This window comes from Plectropomus leopardus, chromosome 12 (assembly GCF_008729295.1).
Source record: "Plectropomus leopardus isolate mb chromosome 12, YSFRI_Pleo_2.0, whole genome shotgun sequence".
In the NCBI taxonomy this organism is placed as follows: Eukaryota; Metazoa; Chordata; class Actinopteri; order Perciformes; family Serranidae; genus Plectropomus; species Plectropomus leopardus.
Genome location: NC_056474.1, coordinates 4990003 through 5007312, shown reverse-complemented (window position 1 = coordinate 5007312; position 17310 = coordinate 4990003). Strand labels below are relative to the sequence as shown.

The window sequence follows — 17310 nt, the reverse complement described above, 5'->3', positions numbered from 1 at the left end:
CCAATTTTCGAGTGTTAAATGTATTCAGGGCTGCCTAAACAAAGAACACCTTGACAAAGCTCGTGTACCGTGATGGACTTTTTGGCTCTTGTCTAGATTGAGCAGGTGACCTTTCAGGTAGAGGATCCTCTCAGTCACCACTGGGAGCCAGAAACCACATTAAAAGTGCAGCGTCCCAATATAATCTCCCCAGACACAAAATCTCCATTAGAAAACAGCGCTCAGAGCGAGGCAGGTCAAAGGATGGAGGTCATTTTAAAATGGTTATTGGTTTATTCTTGGTAAGTTGTCAGCCTACTGACTACACTATATAATATGCATGAGGTGTATTTAGTGACTGTTTTTCCACATCTTTCTTTTTCGTCTTCTCCTCCAGAGTTATAAGCAGCCCTCAGCTTTCATAGTGACCCAGCATCCGTTGCCAAACACAGTGAAGGACTTCTGGAGACTGGTGCTGGATTACCACTGCACGTCCATAGTAATGCTCAACGACGTCGACCCAGCCCAGGTAAACCCGACCTGATACGTGTGCATTAACACACAAAGTAATCCCCCGGGGATACTGTAAGAAGCACACTGACAAACAGATGAAACGGCTCCTTTCATCAGAAGTCTGTATCTAATAAAGTAGCACAAAAGGACAGCGTGGGAACTGGATTCAAAGAGAGATTGCTTTTTTTGTTTGTTTTCTCCGAGTATGAAAAAACACAGGGGTGTATCTGTGCTGGCAAACACATATATATGCGTCTAGCAGTATATGTTTGAAATGAGGTGGCTGCTGTGGAGTGGAAGAGGACTTGCCATGAAAGCGCGGGTAGATGGAGAGACAGGCCTGTGGAAGAGACTATCCAGATTTCTCAGCCTGAGGCTCTGTCATAACACCCGGGGATCAAAGCCTGAAGCCAGGCTTGCTCTCCCCATCCAAATCCCCTTTCCCTTGGTGACTGACTGACTGGCTGACTGGCTGAATAGAAAAGGCCTTTTAATTCAATATTCTCACTGTAGCCAGCCAGTCAGCAAGCCAAGGAAACAGCACAGGTGGGAAGAGAGAAAGAGGAGGTGGGGGAGGCAGGAGTGGATGGAGACGAGGGAGGTGGAGGTTTACTATCTTCTCCATCAGCATCTTTGTTTCTGCATCTGTTGAATTTGTCAAATTTTGACAGGCTCTCAAAGGAAGCTAGAAAGTGGTGCTCTCTCTGCCACACAGACTCTAAATGTGTTTTTTTTGGCGTGTATTTGTGTGTCCATTTATATGCGTGTACTCAGGCCTGTTATTTGCATTCTTCTCAGGTAGTCTCTTTTTCCCTTGTTTGTCCATGACTCTGCATGAAGGCACGTCTATCTGTGCAGAATCTGTCCATCTGTGCGTGTACGCTTCCACGAGTCTGATTTAGTGCTGTGAGGCCGGCGGTTTGCTCAGCAGGTGCATGTTCTTAACTGGGCTTTCTCTCCTGAGGAGCAGAAATAGGGGAGATTTTTTCACTTTTATGATTCTGTCCCAGGGGTTTGATTCTCCCGACGCACTCTTCAACACTGCCATCAGAGCTGTCAATAACCCTATCAGTGTTGTCTTTTCTTTTTCTACTTTTAACTAGGGCAGCAACTATGTGTTATTTTTTGTTACAGACTAATCTTTTTTCCCAATATTCTTTAAAGTGTTAGAAATACTGAAAAACCCCCATCGCGTACCCACCATCACCTTGGGCTTTCAACACAGCCCAAGGTGAGATCTTCAAGTAACTTGTTTTGTTCGTCCAAGCAGAAAGTATTAGATTTACAGTTATTTTAAACAGAGAAAAACTGCCAATCTTGACAATGTAGAAGCCCAAATCAGATCCACCGAGTGGAGTTTTACTTGATAAATGGCCTGTGATTCTCAACCAAGGGTATTTGTACTCCAGAGGATACTTCTGCAGTTGCCAGGGGTTACAAAAGTTTGTGAAGCAACTCAACAAATTCAAAAACTTAAGATATTATTGCATTTTTTAAAAATCCACATATTTTGCCGGCTGTAACTTCTGAACACCATGTCTACGGCCAAGCAGCAACCTGCTGGGCTGAAAAAGGAAGCCAACACAAAGTGCCAAAAACTGAAGTTCCTCAAATGGCCACAAGTAAGTTGCATTAGACCGGGTTATATATTTTGAAATTAACTGGGTCCAGTCGGTTGTCAGAAAGAATTTCACAGGTCAATCAGGCTCCTGACGAGTGGCAACTTCTGAGGCTGAAAAATGAAGCCAAAGTTAAAGTGCTAAAAACTGCAGTTCCTCTAGTGGCCACTTGGGGCTGGCTCCAAAAGTGAGTAAATCCCCATAGATCCCCATGTTAAAATTCCCAATTTTACAGCAGAAATAAACATATTTACAGCCGAGTACAAAAACCAGTTTTGGTCTCTAAAGCTAATTTCAGCATTCATGACAACTGTTCACGTGGTGAGTTTTTGTATAATTCACCTGTTGACATTTTATAAATCATCATCTAAATCATTACTTACATGAATGGTCAAAATAGATAGCTAACACTTAAGCAGATGAAATCGAGATGAGATAATTAGCCAAAGTAACTGATAAACAGTTGTGGTAGATAGCTATATGATGAATGGTTATTAAATTAAAAGTAATGACTCAATGGTTTAAAAAACAGATAAATAGTTGAAATAGTTCAAAAAATTTTGGCTGAACTTGTTGCACTAGAAAAAAAATTGTTCAAATAGTTATTTTAAGGTAATAGATAAATACATTCTGAACCATTATTTATCTATCAATCAATCATTGTTCACAGACATATTTTAAAGACAGTTTTTTGTTCACAGAGCAGATTCTCAGAATTTCTCTCAGCCTGCAAAGTAAGTAGAAAAACAGCTTTTAAGAAAGAAAGAATGTGTTTTTTTCTGTTGAGATAGAACAACTAGCCAAGGTTTTTGGAGAACTTGTGTTTAATTAGTTGGACAAAGGGTCAGTTGATTAGGAGAAAGCTCTCATACTTAGAGTGCATCTCTGTTTAGTGTCGCATCCATAAAAAAATCTATTTCAGCTTTTGCTTGAATTTTCTCCCGTGAAAAAACGATTCATGGTATTTTAAAAAGAAAGCACTTCACATTAAATTAAATCACCTTCTTCCTCTCTGCCTCTTGTTTCTTATGATTCATGTCCTCAAACTTTATAATCCTGCAGAAACCTCTTTTACATCTCTGTGTGTAAGAACTTTAAACCAATGTCATGAGCTTCAATTGGGATTCAAAACTAATGAATCCTCTTCCGTTTTCTTTGTTTCTCTTCTGTGTTTTTCTGTTTTTCTGTGTGTGTGTGTGTGTGTGTGTGTGTGTGTGTGTGTGTGTGTGTGTGTGTGTGTGTGTGTGTGTGTACGTGCCTGTTTTGTTTAGTTGTGCCCACAGTACTGGCCAGAAAACGGAGTCCACCGCCATGGACCCATCCAGGTGGAGTTCGTCTCTGCAGACTTGGAGGAGGACATCATCAGCAGAATATTTCGGATCTATAACGCAGCACGGGTACGGTGACACGGAAGGGTCAAGCTTCAGAGCAACAATCACGTGTTTGGGAGAAAACAACATACACTTTGTGATAATTTCTTCTGTGCGGCACACTTTTTGTAACTTTTCTAGCTTGTTTGCCTTCTCTGTCGTGATCACAACAGCCAATTTATTCTGTGACTGCACACCTCACACGTCCCACTCATACGCCGGCCTGTCCATTCAAGCTGTGCAGCGGCAGAGTCATTCTGTTCTTTAACTATGCCACTGCAGCAGGGATTTGACCGAGGTGTGATCGCCTCGTGTCACGTCTTTTAGACAGCTTGAGGTATGTTCACACATAGTTAAAAAGGTAGAAGTTGAACCGACTGTTCCTCCAATCAACACTTATCCAGTCTTGGAAATAGTTATTGTTTCATTATTGCAAGTTTTTAGATTTTGTCTCAGAGATTTCCTTCTCTACACCAATACAATGCAGAATAGAAACAATCTCCTCATTACTGCATATCAGAGGTTTCCAACCTGGAGGTCGCGACCCCCCAAAGGGTTCACGAAATGAGCTGAGCAGTTACAAGATAATCCCAAAATGCATTTCCTTTACACAAAATTATATTTATTTTTCTGACTTTTCAGTAATAATTCCTCTTTCTCGTTAAATGCTGGATGGCTTTACTTAATCACGTCCCCAAAACGTCTTCAAATGATTATTCATTAGAAATATGTTTTTTTACTGCTCACATTGAACCTATCAAGGGGTGTCACTTGTTGACTTGCTTTGTTTTTAACTCTTTGAATTCCCAGCAAATTGGCTCGATTCCTTTGAAAAACAGAGAAAAAAAGGCAATGAGAAACACAAAAAGAAATTTCACAAAAATAGCAACAAAAAAAGTAAAAAGTACAACAATCTACCCATTACCAAAATTACCTAAAAACTATAAAAACAACTAAAACAAGGGAATGACCTGAAAAAAAGTTGTTCATCCCCCTTTTGTCCCAAAAAAAAATCCAATTTGCTCTGGGTTTGTATGTTTAAATACTAGTGAAAGCATCTGAATGCAGCATGCAAAACGTGATGATCCAAAAGATTCACAGGTTTAAAGGGACATAAGCCGAAGAGTTTGGGAACCAGCTGTCTGGATCAGTGGTCCACAATTGTTACCTTAACCTGGACAGGACCGGTAAACAGGATTCTTGTGATGATTGATTACTTGTTATCATGTTCCTTCTTATCTGTTGTGTAAATTAATTTTATTCACTATTTCACAAGAAAAAAATTGAGCTTGGTATGACAAAAACATCTACATAAATTAGTGAAAAAGAAACAAATTCTGTCTTATTCCTTTAATCATCCTGTGACTGCTCAGATGTATTTTGTGTCCCTCGGGGAAGGGCCACAGATGGCCCCCATAGTGGGAACCACTGCTCTGGATAGATTCACAAACCTTTCTGTGAGCAGTTTTATTGGTGCGGTCCCTATGAAAGCTGCATGTTGACCGCAGTACTTCATCCCCCAATTGTATATCAGATACTCACCCTCTTACGTTGAATTTGTGGGAAAAAAAAACTTTTTCTCACATGCATCCAGTGGATGAAGAATCCGAAAACTGGAAAAAAAATTCACATGGGACCACAATTAGCAACAGCAAAACTGTATCAAAACATTCATTTAGAAACTCTCATACATTTCAAGCAGTATAATCCAAGTCTCATTTATTCAGTGGTGTGCTCAGTATTTCCCAGACAGCCCCTTCTGACAGGGAACTGAGCTAAAAGTGAAACTTATCTTTGCTCCATTCAAAGCCAGACTCCATTGACAAAAACAGTCATTTTTACCTCGATGATCTCAGCAGCTGCTGGTCTACCGCTGCCTCCTGAAGTTAATTTGTTTGTGCTATTGTGTGACTTTAGTGAGTCTGAACTAACCCTGTGAAACACCAAAGTCACACAATAACACAAACTAACTAACTGATGGAGGCAGCGGTAGACCAGCAGCGTCTGTGTCCAGTGAGGTAAAATGACCGTTTTTGTCAAAGGAGTCTGGCTTTAAAGAGAGCACAGACAAAGTTTCACTTTTAGTTCAGTTCCCCGTCAGGAAGGGCTGTCTGTGTGGAACATACTGAGCATACAACCGGATATATGTTTGTTATGTTATATTATTGTATGAGAGTTTGAAAATTAATCTTTTGATATAGTTTTGCTGTTTTTAAACACGCACCCCTAAGTTTTCAATTCATATTTTTTTTTTTTTTTTGGATTCAACATTTGCCGCAGGCAATTAGAAACAAGTGTTTTTTCTTACAAACTAACCATAACACGGTGTGAGTGACTCACAGAAATGATCATGAAGGTGAAGTATTCTTTAAAAAAACCTGTAAACAGGTTTATGCACCGCAAATCAAATTCTTTCAGTTAACTTTTAGTTGGAGTGAAAGAAGAAATCTAAGAGACAGATATCGCTCAACTTAACCAAACAAAACTAAAACTAAGTCAGACTATGTTTTGTTTTTGTCATTTGGGTGAACTGACCCTTTAATTTTGAGCCACCAGACATAACTGCACCGGAGGGGATCTGATCTGCGCCAGCGTCACCTGCAGTCACCTGCATAAGCTCCTTACCCCTCCAGTCTGCCCGCGGCCGTCAACAATCACTCCTCACATGAGCGTGTTATAACGGCGTCTGGCCGGCAGAGGCATAATACAATCTAATCACACATGATCACTGACAAGTGTTATTGATCGATGCGTCTGAGTGTGATTTAGAGTGTCTGCAGCTCAGATCTTAACTATCTGTCTCCAGCTGTAACTGTGCTCATCTATCAGCCCGTCTGTCTGCGCGTTCATCTCCTCACTGACTCCTCGTGCCCTCATCCGTCTCTCGTCCAACGTGTCACCATCGAGGCTCAGCTCAGCCGCACCTTTACAGTCTGATTGCATCTTTGCACCGCAGCGATTAACCCTTCCCCTCCCCTACTGTGTGGTAACCTGGGATAACCAGTGTGTGTTTCTCCTGCAGCCTCAAGACGGCTACCGGATGGTGCAGCAGTTCCAGTTCCTCGGCTGGCCCATGTACAGAGACACGCCCATGTCCAAGCGCTCCTTCCTCAAGCTAATTCGACAGGTGGACAAGTGGCAGGAGGAGTACGACGGAGGCGAGGGACGCACTGTGGTCCACTGTCTGTGAGTTATCACTCCACTCAGTGCAAAGGGATGTTCATCCAGTGCTGCGATTAAAAATGAAACATCTCCACCTACTGACTGAAGAGCCTCTCTGCACCACAAAGCTCTGGCTCCTTATTTTATTTCATTTATCTCATTTATCAATTTAGCACCATGAGAAACACTAACAGAAGACAGGTAAAAAAAAATTTAAAAATGTGCCAGAGAGGTTAGAAACCCAAATGGACTTACAGAAATATGTCAAAAAGGTAATACAATAAATTACAAGTAATACAATAAATGACAGTACTTTAATACAAGCAATAAACAATGGGGTCAGTGATAAACCACAAAAACATTGAGACAAATTCTGAGTGTGAGTGTGTTTGCATACATGCGTGTGTGCATAATTAGACTGCAGGTTACAATATACTAATGAAGGCATTTAAGGAGGTTTGATTCTTTAGGATGACCTCCAGTTCTCACCTAAAATATGAAGAGATGATGATGTTTTGGCTAAATGAACGTCTATAAGTGAAAGAGAATTGGCACTTCTCTATCAGCTTTTTTGTCATTTCTGTATTAAACAAAACTTAAATGATTTTTTATTTTACTTTCTCCTTTGTGACAACTCCAGGAACGGAGGTGGCCGAAGTGGGACGTTCTGCGCCATCAGCATCGTGTGTGAGATGCTCCAGCACCAGCGCTCTGTGGATGTTTTCCACGCTGTCAAAACACTAAGGAACAATAAACCCAACATGGTGGACCTACTGGTGAGAAGCACTGCAGCAGCACTTTTGTCACACTTGTTAAGAGTTTATTATAACCTCACAAAGTACCAGATGGTATTTAAAGGGGGTACTCCAGCAATTTATTGTACTTTCATAAACTTGTGGGACTCACAAGAGACATATTAAAAAAAAGCAAGATCTGCTGACTTTTAGTCCATGGTATTAATGGGTCAAGCTCCAAAAATGCTAAGTCCCCCATTTCCTGTAATGCAACTAAACGTAATGCTCTGTTAACTCCGCTCCGGCGGTTTCTAACACAAGCTTTTTGTCATTAATGTATTATTTTTAAGCTTGAGCCAATATAATCCTGATGATTTGAGATCTCATGTGTAAAGTTTGTCGATTGCCTCTTTAAAAATCCCTAAAGTCTTATTGACTTGTGGTCGATAAGAAACCTGTTTACACCTGGTATTAAAAACATGCATCCGGTAATCATTGTGAGTCCATCAGTCGGACTCGCCAGGGTGGTCCGGGATGCATTTGGATGCATATTTTTTGTGTAAATGCAAATGCGTCTTAATGACAGGGACTGTGTCATCAATGCAGGACGTGGTGGTTGATTTGGAGACGGCGCACCAATAGTCTATAGCTTACCCGTTTCTGGACTAGTTGGACATGGTGCTGCATGACTGTCCATCGTTTCTTACTGTTGAAGGAAACGTGTGAATTCTGCTGAAATATCTCCAGCTGTACTGATACAAACATGATAAGCAAGCAGCTAGCAACAGTGTGAATTTAATAACTGTACGCAGACAAGTGGTCAGCTGGAGACGGGGACAGACGTGGCTGTGAACAGTGATGTGTCTTGCCTGTCCACTTGTGTTCAAATCACTGAAACAAATGTTAATATCAGGTATAAACAGGTTCCATGTGCTCACTCGTCATAACACAGCAGATAAATCAATTCTCAGGTGATGCACCAATGCAAACAGCAGGCTTCCAGGTAAAAGTCCGCGGTTTGTTGGACCATCCCACTCTACAGGGACTTTCCAGCTTAGTGTTAAAAAATGCTGCACAGTTTCATATCACAGCGAAACGTCCCTCTTTGTGTCAGTGTCTGACACCGACATCACTCACGAAATAGCGACATTTGACGAGTTGGGAGTGAGAAAGGGTTGGGTATTGTGTTTACATGATGCATATTTCAGAATTAATCAGTGCTAAATAAATATTTAAGCATCGAAATATAACATACGTTGTGGATTTGATAGGAAGTGGAGGTTAAAGCTGCCTGTTCACTCTCAACTTGTCATCAAACTGTCCACTGGCTCTGCTGTAGCAGTTGCAGTTTTTCTGTCCTGCCCCCCCGCCCCCCACAGCTTGGCCGTGTCCGTCTCTAATATTTCTGTCTCCTCTTGTCTCTCAGGACCAGTACAAGTTTTGCTATGAAGTGGCACTGGAGTACTTGAACTCTGGCTAACTCGGAGCTTCTGAACCCACCAGAGACTTAAAAGTTTGGAACATTACAGAAGACTGCAGCTCACATGTGTGCATTGTGCTAAGTGTGTGTGTGTGTGTGTCACCGACCCGACAGGAGCGAGGTACACACACACAACCCAACACGCAGCTCCTTTGACCAGCTCTTTTCTTCTTCTAGCTGATGGGGGGAAGGTAACAGAGTTGTACAGTGTTAAATATCGCAGCCTGTTTCTGTCAGTGCCGGCTAAGGAAGCCAGCAGGAGCACAATGAGGTTTTTTTTTTCCTCCTCTGCAGTGAGTCGCCTCCTCTCTGGATCCCTCTTTCTGTCTGCCTCTATCTCTCTCAGCCGCCTGTAGTCCCGTGGTTGTTGCCTTGATCCTCACTGGACGATGAAATACTCTCCAGTTTTCCGTTGGAATGCGATGCACTGTACATAATGTTAACGTGTTCATTTAATCCTCTCCGATTTTTTTTAATTTATTTTTTTTTTTTTTGTTTTGCTCAGCTCATTATTAAAGTCATTCAATGCAGGAGCTCGAAGCCTAAATGTTACTAAATGTCCTGTAAATTTATGACTTCTAGATGATTATTGCTTCATGTCGGGGACAGCTGGCTCAGTCTACATCTGCTTACCTTATTTCCTGTACAGGGATCCAAAGCTTTATTTGCACTTCCATTTGAATTCTTGCTGTGCATATTGTACATATTTCTGTAGATTATTTATTCACGGTATGTACTTTTTTTGTGACTCGCAGTAAGTGACAATCATATGTTCTATAGGTTTGGTTTATTGACTGTAATGTGTGCTCTTTTTTGGGGGGTCATCTTGTGTGACAGATCAATTCCATTGTAAAGAAAAAAGATATTATATAAATGTATCTACAATATAAACATTGGATTATGTATTTCTGCCTCTTTTCTGAGTGGAGCTGGAAGAGACGACGTTAGGGGGACATCTGTTGGACACAGGAGGAGGAACAGTCACCTGCATGATAACAGCTTTTTAAGGTGCCACAGTATTGATCAGTTTTCCTGATTTTTGTCTCCAGCTGCACTGTTACACTACTGTAAGAATGAGGGACTCCCTAAAATGTTTTCACTGAGATGAGTGTGTTCTTGCAGGATGCAGCAGTGCATGTTTCAGCTCGCTCCGTGACCGTCTCAGCCTGTGAGCGCTCGTTCATACTTTATATGATAACCTGCGTGCATCTTTGTGAGAAGGCAGAATAAGAGTTATTAAAAAATATAAAATATAGACTGAGTCACAAAGTAAGAGCTAGTTTATTTCTAAAATCTGCAAAATTAGGCAAACTAGATTGAATAATACATAAACACAAGATCAGTATTTTTGCTGCATGTATGAAGTATATATGCCTTCCTCGTTTGAGTAGATTTTTGTTGTTGGACTTGATTTGGTCCATTTTAATATCAATATGTTCTTATAATAATGTTATGATGGTCAATTTGAGGATTTATCAGCTGCTGTTGAAGCTGTGCTGGCAGGACGAGGAGCAAAAATCTGCATCTTCTTCGCTGAAGGCACAAATTGACAGAAAAAATCACTATAGTGCAGCAATTAAGTGCTCGATGCTCAAAATTTTCTGACAGAGGATCCCTAAAATCCCACCTTTCATATCTGTTTTCCCAATGTTGAAAAAAAAACTACCTTTTAGTGCATGACCACTAAAAAAGTAATAAGTCATCTCTGAAATTACAGTTAGGTGTGAGGTCTTCTGTAGATTTAATTTTGGATTTAAGGCAAAGATTATGTTTATAAACAACTCTTTTGTTCACATTTTTGCTATCTTATCCAAAAAGCAAAGAGATTACCAAAGAGGACATGCACGGGACAAAGGCAAATGTATTTATTTAGTACATGCAGTTCATACCCACTGGCAATCATCCAAGTGTTTCACAGTTTAGTCAAAGGTCATTCTAAACCAATTACAAGGCATGCCCCAAAGGGATGGAAAAATAGTCATTTCAATTCAATTTCAATTGTTCTGTAAAGTTCAACATCACAAATCACAGTTAGCCTTCGAGGACTTTACAACACGACATCCAGCTAACCTTGAATCCTCAGAGAAAAAGGAAAAACTCCCCAAAAAAACACCTAATGACGCCTCAGGAAGAGCGACTGAGGAGGGATCCCTCTTGAACAGACGTGCAGAGAGCAGATCAACACTCAACACTCCTGTGGAAGTTTTTAGGGAGTCCCAAAACAATGATGGCTTTGCTGCTATTTTGCAGATGGACCTAGTTTGGTTTGAAGCATATTTGTTGAATGATTTTGAAAACTAAGTTGTCACAGGCTGAACAGTCGCATCGCGACACCCTGAGTGGACAGCAACGCCACTTCAAACAGGTAAACCATCTGACTTCGGACTAATGCCGATGATACGGCCAAATTCTGTATTTTTAAATGTTGTGAAACTAAACAAAATGATTTTCTGAAAACTCTTTCAGTCTGATACTGTGTAAATTAAACTAAAAATATTTTGTGTCCTATAACAGGCCTACAACAATTATTATGACAAGAAATCATAGCGCCCTTCTTAAAAACGCAGTAACAACAACAATTTTAACTTTATAATGCCATAAAATACAGCAGCCTCTAAAAGCACCTCTTATATAAATGCTGAATATGTCAGAGGTGTTGATTTAGCTCTGTGGTGATGTTTTAATGCTTTAGTTAGTGTTGATGTGCTGGGATGCATTATGAAGTTGTTGGGTGTGATTTTTTTATTTTTTATTTAATTTTTTTATGATCCACAAGTATTCTAACCTTGCAGAAATATTAATATTTTATTAATATATTAATATAATGTTATTTTCATTTGGCCCATCTGCACACTCTCCTTTTTAAAAGGCTCTTTACAAAGAAAAGTTGTACATGAGACGTGTTCAAATGACTTTGAGAAGTTGGAATCAAAACCTCAGATTCTTACAGATGATTTTTTTCTAAATGTGCTGAACAGACCAGGGTGACACCAAGCTTTTAGTCTTTATACTGACTGATCTGCCAGAATAGACCCGAGTTTGTTTTCAGAGTCAAAACAAAGACCCACCTCTAAAAAGCTTGTCAAGGACTCGCAGCACAGTCACAAAAACTGAAATCACACACTTTCACTGTTAAATGTAGAGTGAGGCTGTTTGATTTCAGTGGATACATCAGTTGAACTTATTATACTGGTGCATTTACACTGGAAATGTGATGGAGTTATTTTCAGTGGTGGAAGAAGTACTCCGATCCTTTAGGTAAAAGAACTGTAATATAAAAATACTCCATAACAAGGTAAAAGTACAGATGCATTATCAGCTTAATGTACATTAAATTGTCAGAAGTAAAAGTACTCATCAAACAGAATTGCTCCTTAGAAAGTGAATATAATAGATTATATTGTTCTGTTTGCATGATGTTGTAGTTCATCAGTGTGGAGCCAATTTTTATATACTTTCTACTCTGCCTACTTGATAGATTATAATAATAATAATAATTATTATTATTATTATTATCATTATTGTTATTGTTGTCATTATTATTATTATTATTATTATTATTATTATTATTATTATTATTATTATTAAATAATAACCTTATTTAAACAGCACCTTTTCAAAACTGGAAGACTGGAATACATAAATAGCGATGCAACAACAGAAAGCCAAAAAACTAGGGTACAGTTTAGATAGAATTAAAACCAAATAATAGGACAAATAATGCAGGATGCAAGATGTAAAATGTCAATATAGAAGAGAAATAGAAATAGACCAAAAACAACAACAGACACATATAGCAATAAAATGAATAAAATAAAATAAATAAAACATAAATCAAAAAGGTGAAATAAGTAAATAAATGAACAAATACAATCTAGATAATGCTAATAATAAAAATAAAATAAATAAAACAGTATTGTACAATTTACTAAACAAAATTAAACACAGCACTTTTGTTTTTCATCTAATTTTTCAAAGATTTAAGTTTAATATCTAAGACTTTTTCATGCACTCAATAGATAGAATAGAAATTTCTCTCAAGTTTTGGTTGCAAATAAGTTAAAGTCTGTGTCAGTGAGCACTTTTCCTTTTCCTAAGATACTCCCTCCAGCTGACAGGTGTGGCCCATCAAGATGCTGATGAAGCAGCATCATTACCTCACAGGTGTGTCTCGGGACCGTCAAAATAAAAATAACTTTAAAATGTGCAGTTTGGTCACCCAGTGCAATGCCACAGATGTCACTATTTGGCACAAAAGTTCTCCACTGAAACTGACTGAGGCTAGAAGTGCACGTCTAAAGAGAGGGTAAAGGACGGCCTTAAATGTGTTAAGTGGAAAGATAATTGTAGATATGATGATTAATGTGATTGATTTCCTGCATTCTGTTAAACTTTTATGCATCAATGTATGATGTAAATGAAAAAATAAAACTCCTGCTAATTTTATGTTTTTGCTGGAGGGGACAAACACACAGGCTCTAAATATCGAGGTGGCTCCCGCACTCTCCCTGAATCTCTGCCTGTCAAAGAGGGGCCAAATCTGGAGCCTCAGTGAAGATCTCGGGCCTCTGATTTATGTGGATTTGTCTCCCCCTGGTGATATTTCTGAGTAACTTTCCTGAACCTTCCTCCAGAGATAATCATGACCTGCATAAACTGAAGGGAAGCAACACATGTAACATGTAACCTTTAACGTGGCCGCGTCCAAACCGCTTTGTAGTGTGTCCAGATTTAGCTAAATGTTTTACTAATCAGGCGCTTATAATATTATATACAAATACATTAAAATTAAATGCAAATTTCTCTGGACAGTTGGAAATGTTGGGACCTCTAAATTACGATATACTGTTTTTGTTTATACGCTCAATTTAATAATAATAATGATGATAATAAGTAGTAGTAGTAGTATAGTATAAAAAACTTTATTGCTAGAGCACGTCACAGCACTAAAAAGTGCTTTGTGTGGTTGATCCCACATTCAAAACAATATAGAATTTAGGCAAAAAAACACATAGAAAAACAGGCAATTTAAAGAAATGCAAACAAACAGCAATCCCAACAATTGAAAAAATGACCATCAATGACCATCAATGGCAGGAGAGTGCCCAGAAGATTGCACCTAGACAATTGGAAAATAAAATCAAACAATTGGAATAATGCCAAAATATAAGATATATAATGTATGTATGAGATAATAATGATTATTATAATACAATGAGACACGTTTAAAAATCTCAGCAGATGAGTATTTTTGTGTTATGAGTGTTAAAACCTCTTCATATCATCCGTCAGCCACCAGGCAGTTTTCTGCAGCAGTTTGGGGGTTCAGATCAGTCCAGTGCACATCAGTGGTGTAAATGCAGGAGGAGCAGATTTTACTAATGCAAATCTGTCGTGCATTTTAAGGTTATAGTCCAAAGATTCATACCAGCAAGCCTCCAGTTACACTGCATAAACTTCTCTCAGAAAGAGCAGTCTGCCTTCAATATCCCCGTGGGAGGGACTGGATAGCTTTCACAAAATTATTTGATGGACGACTCCTTTGCTTCTAGCTGTTATTAATCGGTACATTTCTGTGGGGCTCTGCAGCTCAGGATTTACTTGCACCGATAAGTGAAAGCAGCAGTCGGAGCTAATTTGACGCACTTGTAAAGACAGTGAGGTTACAGGTGAAACAGCACACCTCTGACCGCATTCTGCAACAAACCTGAAGCTTTTCAACCACAAGAGGTCAGTGTCAAGTTGCTTTTAACTACAAGTAATCAAATTAGGTGTTTAATTTGAGCATATATTATGCAAACACTGTGTATCTCTTTGCAACTCTGCTGTTATTAGTCCCACAGATGCGGCCTTGAAATAATTAGCGACTCGCTATTTTAAACACTCAGCATAATTTCCATATTTCCCTTCGTCACACATTGCAGGTTCAAAGAGAGACTCAGCTAACAGCATCCCAGTTCTTAAAAAATACATTTATTGGCCCTCAATGCACCGGTTTGTCTCCACAGGATGCAGCAGCGCTTTGAAGACTCTCAGTTGGACAGAAAGAGGAAATCTTTGGCACATCTTCATGGAAGCTGAAGGTCTCATCTTTTCCCTTTACAGACTGTTCCAGTTGGTCAGAGCTACAGGCGCTGTGGCACCAGGGATGGTTTCATATTTCATTGCTGGTGAATTATTTCTGTGTTTCACAAAAGGAGACCGGGGGAGCCGATGAGTCTGGATGAGGGAGATGGAGGAGGCTGAGAGCTGCTCCTGCTGCTGAGGCTTGATGTGAGCTGAGTCCACACCAGATGTTCACTGAGCTGAAGTCCAGAAGCACAGGGACAACATCTGGACACACACGCACAGGCTCACAGAGCTGCACGGTAAATGATGTCTGATGCAACCAGCAACGCAGAACTGTCCCACTTATAGTAAGAAAAGAAAATCAATGGAAAGCCAAGAAAATTACAGAGTTCATTAGCTGATTGGTCTCCGAGTCCGCCTGGGCCTATGGCATCAACATAAATAAATGTAAATCTCATTTATTTTACTAATCACATTTTCATTATCCATGTATGGAAAATATTTGCTGTATGCATGGATAGATTACTGAAGAGGCCTACGGAGCACAGGCCCAGAGGGGCAGGGGCGCGATGGAGGCATATTTTGTTTAGTGTGATGTCGCGTTTAATAAAATATCTGTGTGGTTATCTGTGGTATTATTTATATCATTCTATTTTTTTTTAACATAAGTTAAATAAAGAAATAAAGTTCAAATCAAATCAAATCAAATCATCCACAATAGATGCAGGACAACCACAAAGATACTTAAAATAACTCAAAATAATGAAAATTAACCCGAAAGACACACAAAAATGACTATAAAGAGATGCAAAATGATTACAAAGAATCACAAGAATACCACAGAGACTCAAAACATTCACAATAACATGCAAAACCACCACAAAGAGACTTCAAACAACCATAAAGACATGCAAAACAACCACAGACAAGCAAAACACCCACAAAGAGACACAAAAGTTACTACAAATAGATGCAAAATGACTTCAAAGAAACACACGAATATCACGGACTCAAAACATCCAGAATAAAAACGGCAAATGTAAGATCACAGAGAATTATGCAGCTTTAAAGAGACCCAAACCAACCACAAAGCTGCTCAAAGCAAACACAAAGAAACGAAAAAAATCAAACAGTGCGATAAGAATCCAACAACCTCAAAGAGACACACACACAAAAAAAACACTAAATAAGGCAAAACAACCACAAAGTGACTGAAAAAAACCAACCTGAACAACAAGAAAACAATATTTAAACAAAGTTAGAAACAAAGTTTAAGAGATTCAAAATGACGATGATGCAAAACAACCACAAAGAGCGACAAAAACAACCAAAATGCGGCGCAAAACGACCTCTAAGAAATGCAAAATAACTACAAAGAGATTCAAAATGACTTAAATGCAAATTTCTCTGCACAGTTGGAAAAGCTGGGACCTCTAAATTACTTCCTACTGTTTCTGTTTATGTAACTCAATTTATAATAATAATAATAATAATAATAAAAAAAAGCTTTATTTTTGGTTCTTTTAGTTGTTTAGTGAACTTAAAAACCAACAACAAAAAAGCAAATAATAACCACAGAAAGACTCAAAATGACCATAAAAAGACATAAAACATCTGAAAAGATACAGAAAAACACTGAACTGATACTCTGCTTTATTTCACTGCCTCAGTTATACTTTTAATCCTGACTTTAACTTTCCTTCCAGACATGCATTGCAAGAATCGAGTTTCACATTTTCCAATCTGGTAGGCATTGCATTTGTTTATGAATTATTTATGAGCTGCAACTGAGAAGAGCAAGGTTGCTGCTGCAAATGTTTCGGGGCGCTGCTGCCGCTGTGGCGCTGCGTGTCCAGGAGGTGGCAGTGTAGAGCAGACAAAGCTCTCACCAAAATAATGTCAAGTCAACAGCAGCAAGTAGAGCCAATCATCTTTACTCTGTTACATCCTCATTTACATTAAATCCTCACATGCATGCTCATATTCACTTCAAGTAATTAAGAAGTTATTCCCCAAAGACAATATTTCATAGATCCTAAAGAAAACAAATGAGAAAAGGGTGAAATGATGATGATGAGAGCAGATATTTCAGGTTTGTGTTTATTAAGATAAAAGTATGTATTGTAATAATGAAGTTCTTCTAATTGTGTATCAAAGAGAGATCCAGGAGCACATTTATCTTTTCTCCATCCCGATTATGCATATTGAATTTATGAACATAATATTTTCTCACACTCGGCCTCCTCTGCACTGATGTAACAATGTAATGAATACACCGATGAATAATTAATCGCTCCGCAATTTGCCCACGACAGATTAAGTGGTGTATTTTCTCATAATCAAGATGCTCGCTGAACTGCAGCCTGCAGCCTCCTCCTGAAACA

At 39.1% G+C, this 17310-nt stretch overlaps 1 protein-coding gene across 13 annotated transcripts in view; it reads left to right on the top strand.

Annotated features, from left to right (window-relative positions):
* The window catches only part of LOC121951210 (receptor-type tyrosine-protein phosphatase mu-like), a 197850-nt gene extending 188379 nt beyond the window's left edge, over positions 1–9471 (top strand). For 12 of the 13 annotated variants that reach the window (XM_042497451.1, XM_042497462.1, XM_042497460.1 and 9 more), the window contains 5 exons: positions 377–508; positions 3383–3508; positions 6504–6667; positions 7284–7419; positions 8804–9471. In XM_042497451.1, the coding sequence (XP_042353385.1) occupies positions 377–508; positions 3383–3508; positions 6504–6667; positions 7284–7419; positions 8804–8857 (612 nt within the window). In that variant the 3' untranslated portion in view covers positions 8858–9471. The remainder of the gene's footprint in view (positions 1–376; positions 509–3382; positions 3509–6503; positions 6668–7283; positions 7420–8803) is intronic. The other variant, XM_042497455.1, reaches the window with a different exon arrangement.
* Positions 9472–17310: the final 7839 nt, after the last annotated feature.